General features: G+C 38.9%; 1 protein-coding gene across 8 annotated transcripts in view; it reads right to left on the bottom strand.

Annotated features, from left to right (window-relative positions):
• Positions 1 to 16,222, bottom strand: part of MCM8 (minichromosome maintenance 8 homologous recombination repair factor) — a 56,482-nt gene that overhangs the window by 26,581 nt on the left and 13,679 nt on the right. For all 8 annotated transcript variants that reach the window (XM_045053857.1, XM_045053856.1, XM_045053858.1 and 5 more), the window contains 5 exons: positions 14,302 to 14,387; positions 6,248 to 6,399; positions 5,807 to 6,002; positions 2,870 to 2,900; positions 1,967 to 2,107 (listed from right to left, as the gene is read on the bottom strand). In XM_045053857.1, coding sequence (XP_044909792.1) covers positions 1,967 to 2,107; positions 2,870 to 2,900; positions 5,807 to 6,002; positions 6,248 to 6,399; positions 14,302 to 14,387 — 606 coding nt within the window. The remainder of the gene's footprint in view (positions 1 to 1,966; positions 2,108 to 2,869; positions 2,901 to 5,806; positions 6,003 to 6,247; positions 6,400 to 14,301; positions 14,388 to 16,222) is intronic.

The raw sequence follows: 16,222 nt of genomic DNA, 5'->3' as shown, positions 1-16,222 counted from the left end.
GAGCGAGAGAGAGAGAGAGAGAGAGAGAGAGAGAGAATCCTAAGCAGGCTCTCAGCATGGAGCCTGATGTGGGGGCTCAATCCCACCACCATTGAGATCATGACCTGGGCCGAAATCAAGAGTTGGATGCTTAACCACCTGAGCCACCCAGGCGCCCCTCACTATTTTTGTTATTTGTAATCCCCTATTAGTCTGAGAGGATGATGATGGCTAACTAAATGGTCAGAGGAAAAGAGAATTAAAAATATAAAGTAAATGATGACTGTATTAGCCTAATTTTTAAAAACTGGTTTAGCAGGGCTAGAAGACTTACATCCAAATACCCTCCTCTGTTTACAACATTTAATTTCCACCAACATTACAGCTTCTATTTTTAAATTGAGCCCATGGTTTAAAAGGCATTATTCCAGGTCTAAAAACCATGAAAAGTTGCTGATGCCATTTCTTAGTATTAAATTTTTTTCGGTACCATTAAATGTATTCTGAAACCATTATCTGCTAAGATCTATTTCTTAAATAAAAAAGGAGTAAGAGGGGGATAAAAAGGAGTAAGAGAGAAAAATGGAACTTTTACACACCGTAAGCAAAATGTATAAACTGTAAGATTTATTTGTATAGATAACTAGCCACTGTGGAAGTTAACCAGGCTTCTACCTATAATACACTAATTCGCTATGTACACAATGATATAAAAGACAGAAAAGAAAGCTGTAACAATTCAGGTCCACACATGGACCTTTTACATGCATAATCTGGCTAGGTATCCTGTTTTTATTTTTATCATCAACTGTTTCCCCTAAAACTAGGTGTTGTGTCTCTGCTGTCAGGTTTCTAGCAAGGGCTCAGGACAGAGTTGTTTTTGTTTTTTTTTTAAAGTAGGCCCAGTTGGTCCAAAGGAACATGGAAATATAGATGAAATGTCAGCTTAGGAATTAAAATGATGGCTGATGTAACAATCAAATGTTGGGAATATATAATGATTCTGATGTGAAGGACAGTGGGTTTATAATGCAATAATGACGTCAAAGTCGTTCTCAATCCTGGTTGCTGCACAGCACAATCACCTGTGGTGGGTTATCTGCATACAGACACTAGGACCCTAATCCAGACACTCTTAATTCAGTTGGACTAGGCAGGCCCCAGGATTTTCAAAGAGTTCCAAAGGTGATTCTGATATGCAACCAAGGTTCTGAACCCTGGACAAAGATGCAGTAGCCGCAGGACTACAACTTAGCAAAGAGACCCCTGGTCTGGTCACATTTTTCTACACTGGGGGTGGTGGTGAAGAATGGGGACACATGGGCATTCTCAGAAAGGACATTATGGCTGACTTACCAGGTGTCACTCAAATGCAACCACAAGCATTCCAACAAGCAGAGCCTTCTAGGGCCATCATAAGCCCTGATGGGGAGAACCACTAGGCTCTGATTGGCAGAGGCAGAATCTTCTTGGGGACCAACAAGAAGTTTTTCACAAAAGTTGCCTTGCTTTAAACTCAGAGCAGTGAAGATGTATAGAGACAGATCTCTTACCTTTATCACACTGTTCCTTAAGCTCAATACACTGTTTATGTAGTTGTGTGATCAGAGAATGTGTGACCCTGCTTCCCTGCTCTTTACTTTCACAAACTATTCTGTTCATAGGTGAAGCCACAACAAAAAAGACTACCAAAACTGATACCACGCAAAAAAAGCAGGGGGTTAGAGAAATGGTTAACATTTCACAATAGGTAACATCTCAATAGACCAGCATGCCTGCAACAGTCTGTGTGACAGAGACTGACTCGATTTGAAAGGATGGCCAGATAGAAGTGACATCTTACTCACATAAACCCCAATTCACTTATACCACCAGGCCAACTATATCCTCTAGGACACAAACACTGCATGCTTTGAGAAAATTCACTTGTGAATCAGTCACACATTTTATAAGGAATACATTAAATACGAGATGATTGATTTCCTACCTGTAGCATCTGACTCTTTCCCAAGCCTGGATCTCCAACAACAAGGACATGTGGATCTCCTCGAATTGGAATTCTGTTTTTGTCATCTGCATATTTTTGGCTTCCTCCAAAGAGTGCTAATGCCAAGCCTGCTTTAACAAGCTCAAGTGTGAAAGAAGAGGGGGGACCCCCAAAGTAAGAAAAACATAAAGATGACTAGCAAAAAAGGGATGTTCTTCCCTCTGTATTTACATTTATTTGAGATTTTTTTTTAATTTTTAAAAAAAAAAAATTTTTTTTTTTCAACGTTTATTTACTTTTGGGACAGAGAGAGACAGAGCATGAACAGGGGAGGGGCAGAGAGAGAGGGAGACACAGAATCAGAAACAGGCTCCAGGCTCTGAGCCATCAGCCCAGAGCCTGACGCGGGGCTCGAACTCACGGACCGCGAGATCGTGACCTGGCTGAAGTCGGACGCTTAACCGACTGCGCCACCCAGGCGCCCCGAGATTTTTTTTTTTAAAGCATGATTGAACTTTACTTTTTTTCCTAAGGAAATTAAAATATAAACTTCCATAATGTAAATGATTAAAAAGCAAAAGGTAGGAAGCACATAAAATCAAAGAGGTATCTTTACTGAGTAAAGACCTACCTTGCAAAGCATGAATCTACTCCACAAAACTGGGAAATATTTTTAGCTTCTGCTTTAATACTTTACACCTAAAGTCACTTTAAAGAACCTCATTCTTATTAGCTTGAATTAGTAAGTAGCTTGTTATTACAAGAAGCTATAGTTTGCCTTTCACATCATTCATTTCTGGAGAATAATGACCTATTAAAATACAAACATCTGGCTAACAGAAATTAGCTATTTTTTTTGCCAACTTTATGTATTTTTGGGTAAAGATGAAGTAAAATACTTACTTCATGACCAAAAATGACAGGGCAAAGTGAGCTGAAAAACAAAATACAACTTAGAAATTCTTATTTTCACTTCATCAATCCATTAGAGGATCTACTTTACAACTTGCTTAACTTGGTTTATTTAGCATAAAAAAATAAAGACAAACATATAGTTTACATCCCTCAAACAACCCAAGACATTTTATTCTACCAGTAAATTTCTCAAAGTTCTTGGTTAATCCATAAAGGGAAGAATGCTTTAAAAACTGTGCCTGTGTAAGGGAGACAGGATACTTGCAAAGCATTTATTTTTTTTAATTTATTTTTATTGTATTTATTATTTTTTTGAGAGAGTGTGTGTGCAAGGAGGGGAGGGGCAGTTGGGGAGGGAGAGAGAGAATCTCAGGCAGGCTCCATGCCCAGCATAGAGCCCAATGCAGGCTTGATCTTAGAACCATGAGATCATGACCTGGGCTAAAATCAAGAGTTGGACACTTAAACCAACTGAGCCACCCAGGCACCCCGCAAAGCATTTTAAAGTAACCAAATATATGGTTGATCCATCTCCAGCCTTTAACACATCATAATCATGGTCTTCTACTTTAGGATACAGAATTATATTGCATTTTACATGAATAGGCAGCTGTGTAGCCAAGTCACGGAAAGAAGACTAATGGGTGAATTGAGTAAATAATACTTTAAGAGGAGATAAAATTTCATTTTTTCAGCTCAACTCAAAGGATCAGAATAAGACCATACATGACTACAAAGAGGTATATTTACATTTACCAATTGTAAAAACAAGGGTCACACAGAAAAGGCCAGAGTGGAAGAGATGTAACCAGGAGTTAAGTATAAATCATTATCCCTTTTAATACATGTAAACACAGAAGTTGCTGTCCTGCCACATCCCCCTGGTGCTCACTGTTAAGCATGTTCCCACATAATTACTGCTAGCTTCTGACCACACACCTCCACCTGTCTGCTGAAGGGCTTTCTCTGGCTGCAGAAGCATCAGCAGCAGGCAGGCTGGACAGGCTGAAAGTGCTGGGTTATAGAATATTCCAAGAGTAGCCCCAAATCTAGGCCCTTGGATAGAAAAATACTGAGGCTAGTTCTACACAGTCTAGTATCTTGAGGTCTCAAGAGGATTAAGCCCCGGATGCTTATAGTAACCTCCTCATTGAGGCACCATACACTACCATCCTTTCTCTCACTCCCCCATTCCCTTACCAGTATTTCTGGGGATCACCTCCCAAATAAATGCTTACCCAAATCATTGCTTCTGAAGGAACCTAAACTAAAACATAACCTTCCACTGTCTTCTGCATTCTGCTTTCATGGTCTTCTACTTGTTACTCTAACGAAGGTAGACAAACTTTTCCTTAAAGGACCAGAAACTGTATCTTTTCAATTTTACTGTCTGGGTCACAACGACTCAACTTGTGTGAAAGCAATGTGTAGATGAATGGACAGGGATGTGTTCCAGTAAAACTTTGTTTACAAAAACCAGGTAGCCTGCCTAATTTGTCAACCCCTGCAAGGTTAACAAATGAAAACTTCTGGTTTTTGATGCTGAAATTACAAATTTAGAACTGAAGGGTAAAAGCAACCTGTGGGAAGAAAATCTTTCTGTAAGTTAAGTATAGCAGAAGGACCACTGCAAACATTTGTTCTTATTTATAATGGGTAAGAGGAACCAATTGAAGAGGCGTTTTGATCTTCAACCAGGTTACTCCTCCCCGTCTGCTCAGAGCCCACACACCACACAGTCACTGATCCACAGATCACACCCCCACTTCAGCTCAGAGTACCTCCTCTCCCAGGGTGGGTCTGGATGGCTACCCATTCACAGGAAGTCTCTGAGGGTTTTGGGACAAAGAATCCCCTGAGGAACTGCGTACTTTTCTTAGTTAATTAACATATTCAAGGCAAAAAGAGTCAAATTCTCTAAAGTGTCCTAAGCCTAGGTGAAGGAAAATGCAACGCATTTCAAAACCTCAGATCTTCACCACCCTTAGGTATATCCAATTTTCAGTCTCTCTTGTTTCTTCTGTTTCTTCAAAACTGTCCAAAAAATTGTCAAGGTTTTAAAATAACAGCATGTTGTGTTAATTAAATTAAATATATTATTGAATTTCATTTAATCTTTGGTACAACCTTCTGAGACAAGAATTATTATTTCTATTTTAGGAAGATAAAAATCAAGGCGATAATAAGTAACATGCATCCAACCACACTGGAAGTTAAGTGGTTGAAGAAGGATTCTAACTTAGATTTATCTTAAAAAAACAAAACAAAAAAACCTCTTAACCACTAAAGCAAAAATGCCTCTACTTTGCTTCTTCTCTACTACATGGCAAAAACATGGAAATAAAAGAATATTAGGAAATACTTATTGAAGTAAGTGACTTCTATGTGGTATCTTTCTTCCTTTTTAAAAGTAAGCAAACAACCCCTGACATACCACTAATTGAAGTGACTGGAATTCATAGTCCCATCACTCTTCTGTTGAGTAACTTCCTATGTGAGATAGTAAATTTTCTTTATGGATAAAACTAGAAATCAGCAAACTTTTCTACAGAGGAACAGACAGTAAATATCTGTGAGCCATTCTCTGTTACAACAACTCAGCTCTGTCATTGCAGCTGGAAAGCAGCCAGACTCTACATAAATGAATGACTCTGGCTGTGTTCCAAAAAAAGTTTAGTTACAGGCAGTGAAATTTGAATTTCATATAATTTTGTGTGTCATGAAATATTCTTTTTTTTTTTTTTCAGCCATTACAAAATACAGAAACCATTCTTAGTTATGGGCCATATGAAAATTGGCAGTTAGGTGGATTTGACCTGGGAATTGTAATTTGCAACCATTTTGACTAGTTTTTTTCTTACTAGTAGCCAAGAGCACCCCTATGGTGCATATACATAATAAAATTTCGGATAACCTCATACATACTTGACAATGAGTTTAAACAGGTTTTCTTCAGCTTGAATCTCTTGGATGGCATAAAGGTCTTTAAGTGAAAACTCCATCAGTGCTCCATGCTTACACCCATCCTCAGAAGTCTTTGTTTTCTGTCCTTTGCTATTGCTAACAGAATTTGCTTCAATGTACAAAAGGAACATGCATTTGTCATTCTTATTTCGAGAACCTGTAAATTTCAAAGCATGAAGTACAATAATTGGTATTTTCATTTTCCCTACAAACACTTGAATAGCATGTTAAAGAAGGCACAATAAGCTACAAATAAACCTTTATTTTGAAGGAAAAGTTTCACCTGTGTAAGAAACAAGCCTTCCCTATACTAGTGTAGATTCAAAAGTACCTTAAAAAGAAAAAAGATGACTGCTAACAAATTATTGAGGGACAATCAAAATGAGAAGAGTTATACCATACCTTCTTCAGCATTTGAGACTTTGACAACTCCAGTAATAGTCACTGTGTCTCCTGGGACACAGCTATCCACAAGATCATGAACAAGTTCACACTCTATTGTTCGTGGAATCCGACCAGCTTCTCGCTGATCGTCAGACATCAGCTCCTGGATTCTAAAAAGTTAAACAATTTTCAGTCAGTTTATGTACTGACTCTAAGTCATTTCTTCAACATGTCAACTATTTGGAATCCACAAGGTACTGAGCTAAAGGGCAGAGTAGTAAAAATAAAAAAAAAAAAAATTCAATAATGTATCTAAAATTAATTCAGCTGTTTCCAATTAAGAATGGCAGGATGAAGAGCACCTGGGTGGCTCAGTCAGTTAAGCGTCCCTTGATTTCAGTTCAGATCACAAGCCCCAATCACACTCAGTGCTGCTGGTGTGGAGTTTGCTTGGGATTCTCTCTCTCCCTCTCTCCCTGCCCCTCCACTGCTCGCTCTCTCTCTCTCTCTCTCTCTCTCTCAAAATAAACTTAAAAAAAAAATTAAAAAGAATGGCAGGATGAGTGTATACACTTGCCTAGCCTCTCTCCAAAATGTCCACCAAAATGGCAGTCATTAAATAAATAAAGAGAAGTTTTTAGGTGTGCAGAGGTGTTACTGATAAACAAGAGATCTTGAAATTTTAGAAAACAGCAAGTGGGAAAGTATTAATGGATAAAACAAAATGAAGTCCAGAATACACACAGGAAAAAGTTACAACAGTACAAGAGAAGTGGGAGCCAATATTCTCAGCAGAGCCCTTGAGAGGCTTCTAGGTTGTAGTCGGCAGGAATGGAGAGTAGGAGTGGATGGCTGAAACGAAACAGGAAAATCAACTGAAAGACAAGTCACAGAACTGTTGATAATTTTTTGGTAGGTGGGTGGATGGGGGTAGGGAAAGAATGAGGGCATCCCAGCAAACCAGGCTTTACTGTTTGGCAAAAACCACAGCACTGTGCTAAAGAAATGGATCCATCTACTCTGTGTGGGGAGCTATGGCATCTAGTGAGGGTATCAGAGTTCCAGAATAAAGCCTCCTTATTCTGGCATATGAGAAGCCCAACTGCAATTCAAAAACACATTCACATAGTAAAATCTGTTAGTTGGAATCCCTACCTTCTTATCCAGGGGGGGAAGCCTCATGAGGAGAAACTCCAATCCACAAAATGGCAAAGGAAACCCACCCTACCTACTCCAACTAACGTCTCATTGCTCATCAGATATTTCATCATGAAACGGCAATAATTTAGGGAGGAGAAGAGCATTAGAAACAAACAAAAAGCTGCCTAAGGGTTTTTGAGAAAATCTTACACCATAAAACAAGAATAAGCACCTATAAAAAGGCACCTACTGGAAAATAAGCGTGAGATCAGGAAAACTACAAATATGTTTCTAAAAATCAAATATTAATAGGAGAGAAACTAGAAAAAGCCAAAGAAAACTAGAAAATGAAAGTTAAAAAGAAAAAAAGTTAAAAGATGAACAATCCAATGGATGTATCTAATTGGGAGCGTCAAAAGAAAAAACATATATAAACAGAGAAAACAGGATGAAGTCACATTTAGATGTACTCTCACTGCTTCAGAACACCATAGACAAAAAGATTTCAAAAGTGCTAAATAACAAAGTTACAGTCCAAACATGAAGCACATTAAAATAGGGGATAATTTAGGGGAGTATAAGGAAAGAGAATTCATTTTGATTTTGATGCTTGGATCATTTCCTTTAAGGGGCAGAACACACGAAAAACACATCCCAGTGATATAAATTACATTTCCTTTTCTTAGCATCTGATCACCTTCTTTGGTTCTTTGTTGAACAAAGTTGATCATAAAAATGTAAATGCTCTTGTTTTTGTTAGATATAAACTATAAATTAAACAAAGAAGACAGTTATGATAGGAAAACAGAAGTAACTCTTGACAATGTAAAATTAACATCATAGCTGAGAAGTAAAAGCAAGCACATCGTCTCTAACGTCCATGATTCACAGAAAGTGGGTGAGTAAAGTGAAGGAAGGAAGGCATACAAGGGTGTCATCTAAATTCTGTATAAGACGAGAAATTGTGGAAACTGTGGCCTTCTATACTGATTGAAGGTTTTCTGTTTTCTGTTTTTTTAGAGAGAGCAAGAGCACGCTAGCAGAAGATTGGGCCAGAGGGAGAGAGAGAAAATCTTAAGCAGACTCCACGCTCAGTGTGGAGCCCAATGTGAGGCTCAATCCCACAACCCTGGGATAATGACCTGGGCTGAAATCAAGAGTCAAATGCTCAACCAACCGAGTCACCCAGGCACCCCTACTGATTGAGTTTTTAAAAACATTTACATGCATTACCTTAAAACTTTTTTTTTGCCACACTCATATTCCAGTTTAATTGTACAGCAAGAGATCAGTAGCTCAGGGCCTCTCATCTGTCTTCTTTTCACCAACTGAATCAGTATCTGTCCCTGGAAGTGCAACTTGGCCTCCCAGGCCCTGGGAATGACCACTGAGGGGGCTCATTTGATGAAGCCAGTGGCACATGTATTTTCTCATTCCACAGGGCCATCTAGACAGCTTCCACAATGACTTCATAAAATCTTCTGGGCCAATAGGATTTTTACTGGCACGTGATGGGAAAAGCTTTAAACTGACCATGGCTTTGAAAGCCCAACACTGGTCAGGCTGGCATTTGTGGTATGTTCCTGGCTCCCCCCCTCCCCCCTCCACCAATTCCAGTATAGATAACATACATTTATAACACAGTGTTATATTAGTTTCAGGTATACAATATAGTGATTCAACAATTCTATACATTACTCAGGGCTCATCATGATTAAGTATATTCTTAATCCTTGTCACCTATTTTACCCGTTTTCCTACCTCCCTCCCTTTTGGTAACCATCAGTTTGTTCCCTACAGTTAAGAGTCTGTTTTTTCGTTTATCTCGTTTTTCCTTTGTTCTTTTTTTTTCTTCCTTAAATTCCACATGAGGGAAATTACATGGTATTTCTCTTTCTCTGTCTTATTTCAATTACCATTATACCCTCTAGATCTATCCATATTGTTGCAAATGGCAAGATCTCATTCATTTTTATGGCTGAGTAACATACCGTTATATGAGTAAATACACGCACGCGCGCACACACGCACACACGCACGCACGCACGCACGCACACACACACACCACATCTTTGTTATCTATTCATCTATCAATGGACACTTGGGCTACTACCAATTATTTTTAATTCTCAAATTTCTTTCATAATTACAGTGAGTTGAATTGTGGCTCTCAAAAAAGATAGGACTGGAAAGTTTCTGTTGAAAAATCAGCTGATAGCCTTACGGGGTTTCCTTTGTATGTAACTGTCTTGTTTTCTCTTGCTTTTAAAATTCCCTTTTTACCATTACTTTTTACTGTGGGGAATAAGCTTAGGAATTCCCTGAGCTTGCACTGATAGGTTAACAAGGCATAAAGAATTAGAAATCCATAGGATGTACACACCCAAGTTTGAGTAAACAATTTAGGTAAATAAGATTAGGCAAAGGCCCCAGTATAGGTAAAGCGGGGCAAAGGTCCCAATATAGGACAAAGGTATAGGAATAGGGAATCTCAGGATAAGGATGAGTTAAAAAGATTAGGTCTTCAGAGTGGAAATGCCCCCCCCCCCCCCAACTTAGTACAATAGCAGAAAGCTGCTTTCACAGGAAGGAACAAATTAGGTAAACTGGTAAATAGGGCTATGGACCGCTGCAGGGCAAAGCTGCCCAGAGAGGAGCTAATTAGCTAAAGAGAGGTGCCTTGTTGACCCTGACATAGCATGCTCTGTCTTTCTTGTCCCCTAGACCAGTTTAGGTAAACAGAGGTGGGGCCTCACATCTACTGTAAACAACCTTCTGCCTGGTGCCAGGATTTTGTTTTGTATTAGCCCAAACCCCTAACACCGCATATCTTCAAAACCCCATTTCTCTCACGCCCATGAGTTAATGTTCATGATTTCACTGTCTCTTTGTGCACTCCCATCACATTTGTAAGCCTCCTGATCCTAATAAAAATAGAGCAAGGACCCTTACTCGGGATTCTCCTCCATCTTTACCACCACCAACCCTGCACCTTCACACTCAATACACACTCAAACACTAGCAGACTGCAATGAGAAGTCTCAGAATGACACAACATGCTAAGGATGCCTTGCTCTAAAAAATTAGACATTTAAACTTTTCTTATTAAAACACAGATAAACATAAAGAAGAAAATAACAATTACTCCAATCTTACTTCCTAGACAGTATACTCTCAACATGTTTTTGTATTTCTCACCAGTGTATGTTTTTTTTATATTAAATATAATTTATTGTCAAACTGGTTTCCTTTTTTTTTCTTAATATATGAAATTTATTGTCAAATTGGTTTCCATACAACACCCAGTGCTCATCCCAACAGGTGCCCTCTTCAATGCCCATCACCTACTTTCCCCTCTCCCCCAACCTCAGATTGTTCTCTGTATTTAAGAGTCTCTTTTGATTTGCCTCCCTCCCTCTCTGTAACATTTTCCCCCCTTCCCCGCCCCCATGGTTCTGTTAAGTTTCTCAGGATCCACTTATGAGTGAAAACATGTGGTATCTTTCTCTGCCTGACTTACTTCACTTAGCATAATATCCTCCAGTTCCATCCACATTGCTACAAATGGCCAGATTTCATTCTCTCTCATTACCAAGTAGTATTCCATTATATATATACACCACAACTTCTTTATCCATTCATCAGTTGAAGGACATTTAGGCTCTTTCCATAATTTGGCTATTGTTGAAAGTGCTGCCATAAACACTGGGGTACAAGTGCCCTTATGCATCAACACTCCTGTATCCCTTGGGTATATTCCTAGCAGTGCTATTGGTGGGTAATAGGGTAGATCTATTTTTAATTTTTTGAGGAATGTCCACGCTGTTTTCCAGAGCAGCTGTACCAGTTTGCATTCCCATCAACAGTGCAAGAGGGTTCCTGTTTCTCCACATCCTCTCCAGCATCTGTAGTCTCCTGATTTGTTCATTTTAGCCATTCTGACTGGCATGAAGTGGTATTTCAGTGTGGTTTTGATTTGTATTTCCCTGATGGGGAGTGACGTTGAGCATCTTTTCATGTGTCTGTTGGCCATCTGGATGTCTTCTTTAGAAAAGTGTCTATTCATGTCTGCTGTCCATTTCTTCACTGGATTATTTGTTTTTTGGGTTTGGACTTTGGTTATTTCTTTGTAGATTTTGGATACTAGCCCTTTATCCAATATGTCATTTTCAAATATCTTTTCCCATTCCGTTGTTTGCCTTTTAGTTTTGTTGATTGTTTCCTTTGCAGTACAGAAGCTTTTCATCTTGTTGAGGTCCCAATAGTTCATTTTTGCTTTTAATTCCTTTGTCTTTGGAGATGTGTCAAGTAAGAAATTGCTGTGGCTGAGGTCAAAGAGGTTTTTTCCTGCTTTTTCCTCTAGGGTTTTGATGGTTTCCTGTCTCACATTCAGGTCCTTCATCCATTTTGAGTTTATTTTTGTGAATGGTGTAAGAAAGTGGTCTAGTTTCATTCTTCTGCATGTTGCTGTCCAGTTCTCCCAGCAACATTTGTTAAAGAGACTGTCCTTTTTCCATTGGATACTCTTTCCTGCTTTGTCAAAGATTAGTTGGCTGTACATTTGTGGGTCCAATTCTGGAGTCTCTGTTCTATTCCATTGGTCTATGTGTCTGTTTTTGTGCCAATACCATGCTGTCTTGATGATTACAGCTTTGTAATAGAGGCTAAAGTTCACCAGTGTATGTTTTTAAACAAAGTCAGTAATGTACAATAGATAACATTCTGCGACCTGCTTTATTACTAAAAACACTGTAAACATTTTTGATGTCATTTTAAAATATTCTCCTGCAACATCATAGTTAATGGTTATACAATAATCCTCTGTACCATCTTATTTATAATATTTTCTTCAGATGTTTAGGCTGCTCCCTATCAAAAAAAAAATCAACACTGTGAAAACATACTTTCAGCAAGCTACTTCTTCACATACTGTGACTGTTTTCAACAGATAAACCCCCAGAACTGGGACTGCTTCAATAGCAAGGCCTTTGTAAGGCTTTCACCTTGATTCATTCAGATATTTCAATGACTAGCTCAGAAACAATAATTTAATTTTTTATGGCCATCCCAAGCTAAGTTTCAGAAAAAATGAAATTGAATTTACTATTAATGGCAGGAAGAGCTTAGGGCAGATAGTCATTTTATAGATCTACATGTTGACAGAATAAAACAATAATGTAAGTTAATATCATACTAATAAATTTTTACTATAACTCATTCAAAATGAACTTTAGCAACATCTTACTTTTAAAAATTCAAGAAAAGGATGTAAATGGCATCCCTCTCTAAGTTTGATTTCCTAATATCAAGAGATCATCATTCAAACCTAATTAAAATATTTAAGCCTATTTTCTTGTCTGCTATTTTTACCAGAAAGCAAAGAGATTTTGTTCAAATCATTAAATTACCCTGGATCTTGTGTGCACCTATCCTATTATGAACCGTAGAGCTCCTCTGAGGCCCTCATTACCCCCTCAGTGGTGAAAGTCCTACAGACTTTCTTTGCACATCTGTACACTGAAAGAGCACAAGATCACATTCAAGAGTCTTAAATACAGCCATAAAAAAGAATGAATTCTTGCCATTTGCAACAGCATGGATGGAGCTAGAGGTTATAATGCTAAGTGAAATAAGTCAATCAGAGAAAGACAAATACCACACATATGTGGAATACGGGGGTGGGGGGGTGGGGGGGGGGTTGGGAGGGGAATGAATAAAGAAAAAAAGGGACAATCCAAAATCCAGACTCTTAACTCCAAAGAACTGTTGACTACCAGAGGGGAGGGGATTTGGGGGATGGGTGAAATAGGTGAAGGTGATTAACAGCACACTTCTCGTGATGAGTGCCGAGCAATCACTAATATATACTAACTAACTAATATAACACTGTATGTTACCAATGCTGGAATTAAACTTTTTAAAAATAAAATGTAGAGGCGCCTGGGTGGCTCATTCAGTTAAGTATCTGACATTGGCTCAGGTCATGATCTCACAATTTGTGGGTTCGAGCCCCACGTCGGGCTCTGTGCTGACAGCTCAGAGCCTGGAGCCTGCTTTGGATTCTGTGTCTCCCTCTCTCTCTCTGCCCCTCCCCGGCTCACATTCTGTCTCTGTCAAAAATAAACAAACATTAAATAAATAAAATGTAAAAAAAAACTTTTAAGCCTTTCTTCTACTGTAAAAGAGTGTTTGTGAAGATCTCAGCATAGTATACAGTTAATTATTGTACATATTGGTCTTAGTTTTTACAGAACAGAAGGAGGTAAAGTTAGGACAGGGCTTGGTAGCAATCTACCTCACTTCTCTCTAGGTTCTTAGTTTTTTTTAAAAACCATCTCTCTCCTGTTTTAGCCAGGTTTCCTGGGTAGCACTCTGACTTCAAGGGATGAGTTATGTATGGGACTACAGCCAAATAAAATAGAATAAATTGTTGGGTTAAAAATATACCCCCCTACACACACACACACACACACACACACAACCTGCAAAAAACACCTTAAAAATAAAAACCTATAGTAAAATGTGTCATGGATAGTGAGAACATGAAACATGCCATTTCTAAGGGATTCTTTGTTTTAAATTTCTAAACAATGCTTCTTTCATAGCTCATTATGGAAAGAAAATTATATAGCTTTGATGGCCTACATCCAGTTCAATGAATCACATAAATGAGAAACAAAATGAACTACTGCTCAATAGCAAAAGGATATGATACTTGCACTTTAAATCCTTTCTGGAATCTGATATACAACAAATTTCAAATAAAGGCAATTATCATTTCAAGACAAACTCTTAATGAAATAAATCTTTTACTATACACTGCATCACTGCCTACAGATAAGAATCACAGTACAATACAGGAATATTATAGATTTACTTGGCAATATGAGAGATCTAAAACCTGTGTTTTATTTAATAGTCTGATTGCTTACTTGATTGACTGCCAGTCCATCGTAACCGTGAGAGGAGAGCTACGGAGAGCAGTGAATGACCTCCCTCGACATATGGGCACAGGACACTGCAACAAGATTAATTCACATCCAGATTTTAATAAACTACAATCACATCTCAGGAAAATTCAAGTTAAAATGCTTCATTTAACATTGTTTTAAGTTGGTCTCAGGATGGCGTTAAAGTAAAATGCACTAAGAGCTTAATGACTTTCTATTTCCTTCTGTATCAATTCTGTATCACAAGCTTTTAAGGTACTTTTGCAGCTGGTCCCTCTTGATTACTGCTCTTATTCTTTCTGCTGTGGGTGTGCAAGGCTCCTCACAAGCCTCTCACACTAAGCATTCCTTCCTTCCTTTGTGCCCATGTAGCTTCCTGATCTTTGAATGCCCTCTCACATGCAGTCCCACGTACCCAGCCCTAATCCTTCCCTTTTCCAAAGGCTTCCTAGGTCTTCCTTAATCCCTAGATCTCCTATCTCACTTCCTTGTGCTCTGTTTATATAATGTTTATTGTACCACAAAGGCAGTCTTCACCATGTGAGTTGTGTTCAAGTTTTTACAAGTCACTTGTTGGCTATTTGGACCCCAAGATGCATTTATAAATTCACAGATCGTGCCACAGATTGGCCAGTTCCAAATATGACTGCAACAATATCTCTCCAAGAGCCTTTCTAGAACCTTACCACTCCCCCATCAAGAGATGGAGTCTAATTTCCCCTTTTTGGAATCTGGACAGGCTTATGACTCACTTTGTAACCAACAGAATGTGATAGAAGTGATGCTGCCTGACTTCTAAGGCTAGCTCAAAAGAGCCAAAGCCATTTCTTCCTGAGAGCTAGATGTCTGTCTCTTGAAGCTGTCAGCAGCCATGTGTGTAGAATGAGTATCCCAAGCTGTCATACTTTGTGTGAGAAACCAAAACCAGCCCGGAGAGACCACTTGGAGGAGAGATGCCCAGCCAGCCCCCAGCTACCCCAGCCCCCAGCCACTGCAGCCCCTTGCTGTTTAGCTCCAGCCACCATTGGACTACAACTCCATAAGAGACCCAGGGGCAGAACTACCCAGCAAGCAGTTCTTCTGAACTTCGAACTGGCAGAAACCATGACAAGTAATTAAATGACTGTTGTTATTTTAAGCCACTAAGTTTTAGGGGGATTTGTTATGCAGTAATAGTGACTGAAACAGGGATCTCCTGGAACAATAATTTTTCTGAGTGCTTCAGTTCACCAAAGTTCAGACACAGGCAGAATCTCTTCACACTAGCACTCATCCTACAGGTCAGCATTACCACCCACGATACTAGAGGGCATGGAAGTATCTTGACCAAACGTGGTGTACGGTAAATATCCAATAAATCAGCATTTAAAATTTGGCCTAAGAGCTAAAGGCAGAGCCTGAACCTTAAGCCCAGACGAATAGTAGGTGACACCCATTTACCAACACCACTGATTACCCAGAACCAATAGCTGAGGGGTGCCTGGGTGGCTCATTTGGTTAAGCAATCAACTCCTGATTTCAGTTCAGGCCATGATTGTATCATTCGTGAGATCAAACCCCATTTATGGCTCTGCACTGACAGCACAGAGCCTGCTTGGCATTCATTCTCTCCCTCTCTCTCTCTCTCTCTCTGTGCATCCTTTCCTCATGCACATGGCCCCCACCTAAATAAATAAATATTAAGAAAATATATTTTAAAAAAGAACCAATAGCTGAATCTAACACATCTTGTTCTTCTTGTAAAAGAAGAAAATCCTACAAATTTCAATTTGTGTAAAAATGTAATAAATGTTAAATTTATTAAAGTCCAAGGTTGGTAGAGGCAACCCTGGAAAATAAGAATAGGTATGGTAAGTCTCCCTGCCTTATCAAAAGTTTTAATGAGATCAGCAAAAGTAAGATT

This window comes from Felis catus, chromosome A3, assembly GCF_018350175.1.
Source record: "Felis catus isolate Fca126 chromosome A3, F.catus_Fca126_mat1.0, whole genome shotgun sequence".
NCBI lineage: Eukaryota > Metazoa > Chordata > Mammalia > Carnivora > Felidae > Felis > Felis catus.
The sequence above is the reverse complement of the archived record's forward strand: the minus strand, read 5'-3'. Positions and strand labels throughout refer to the sequence as shown.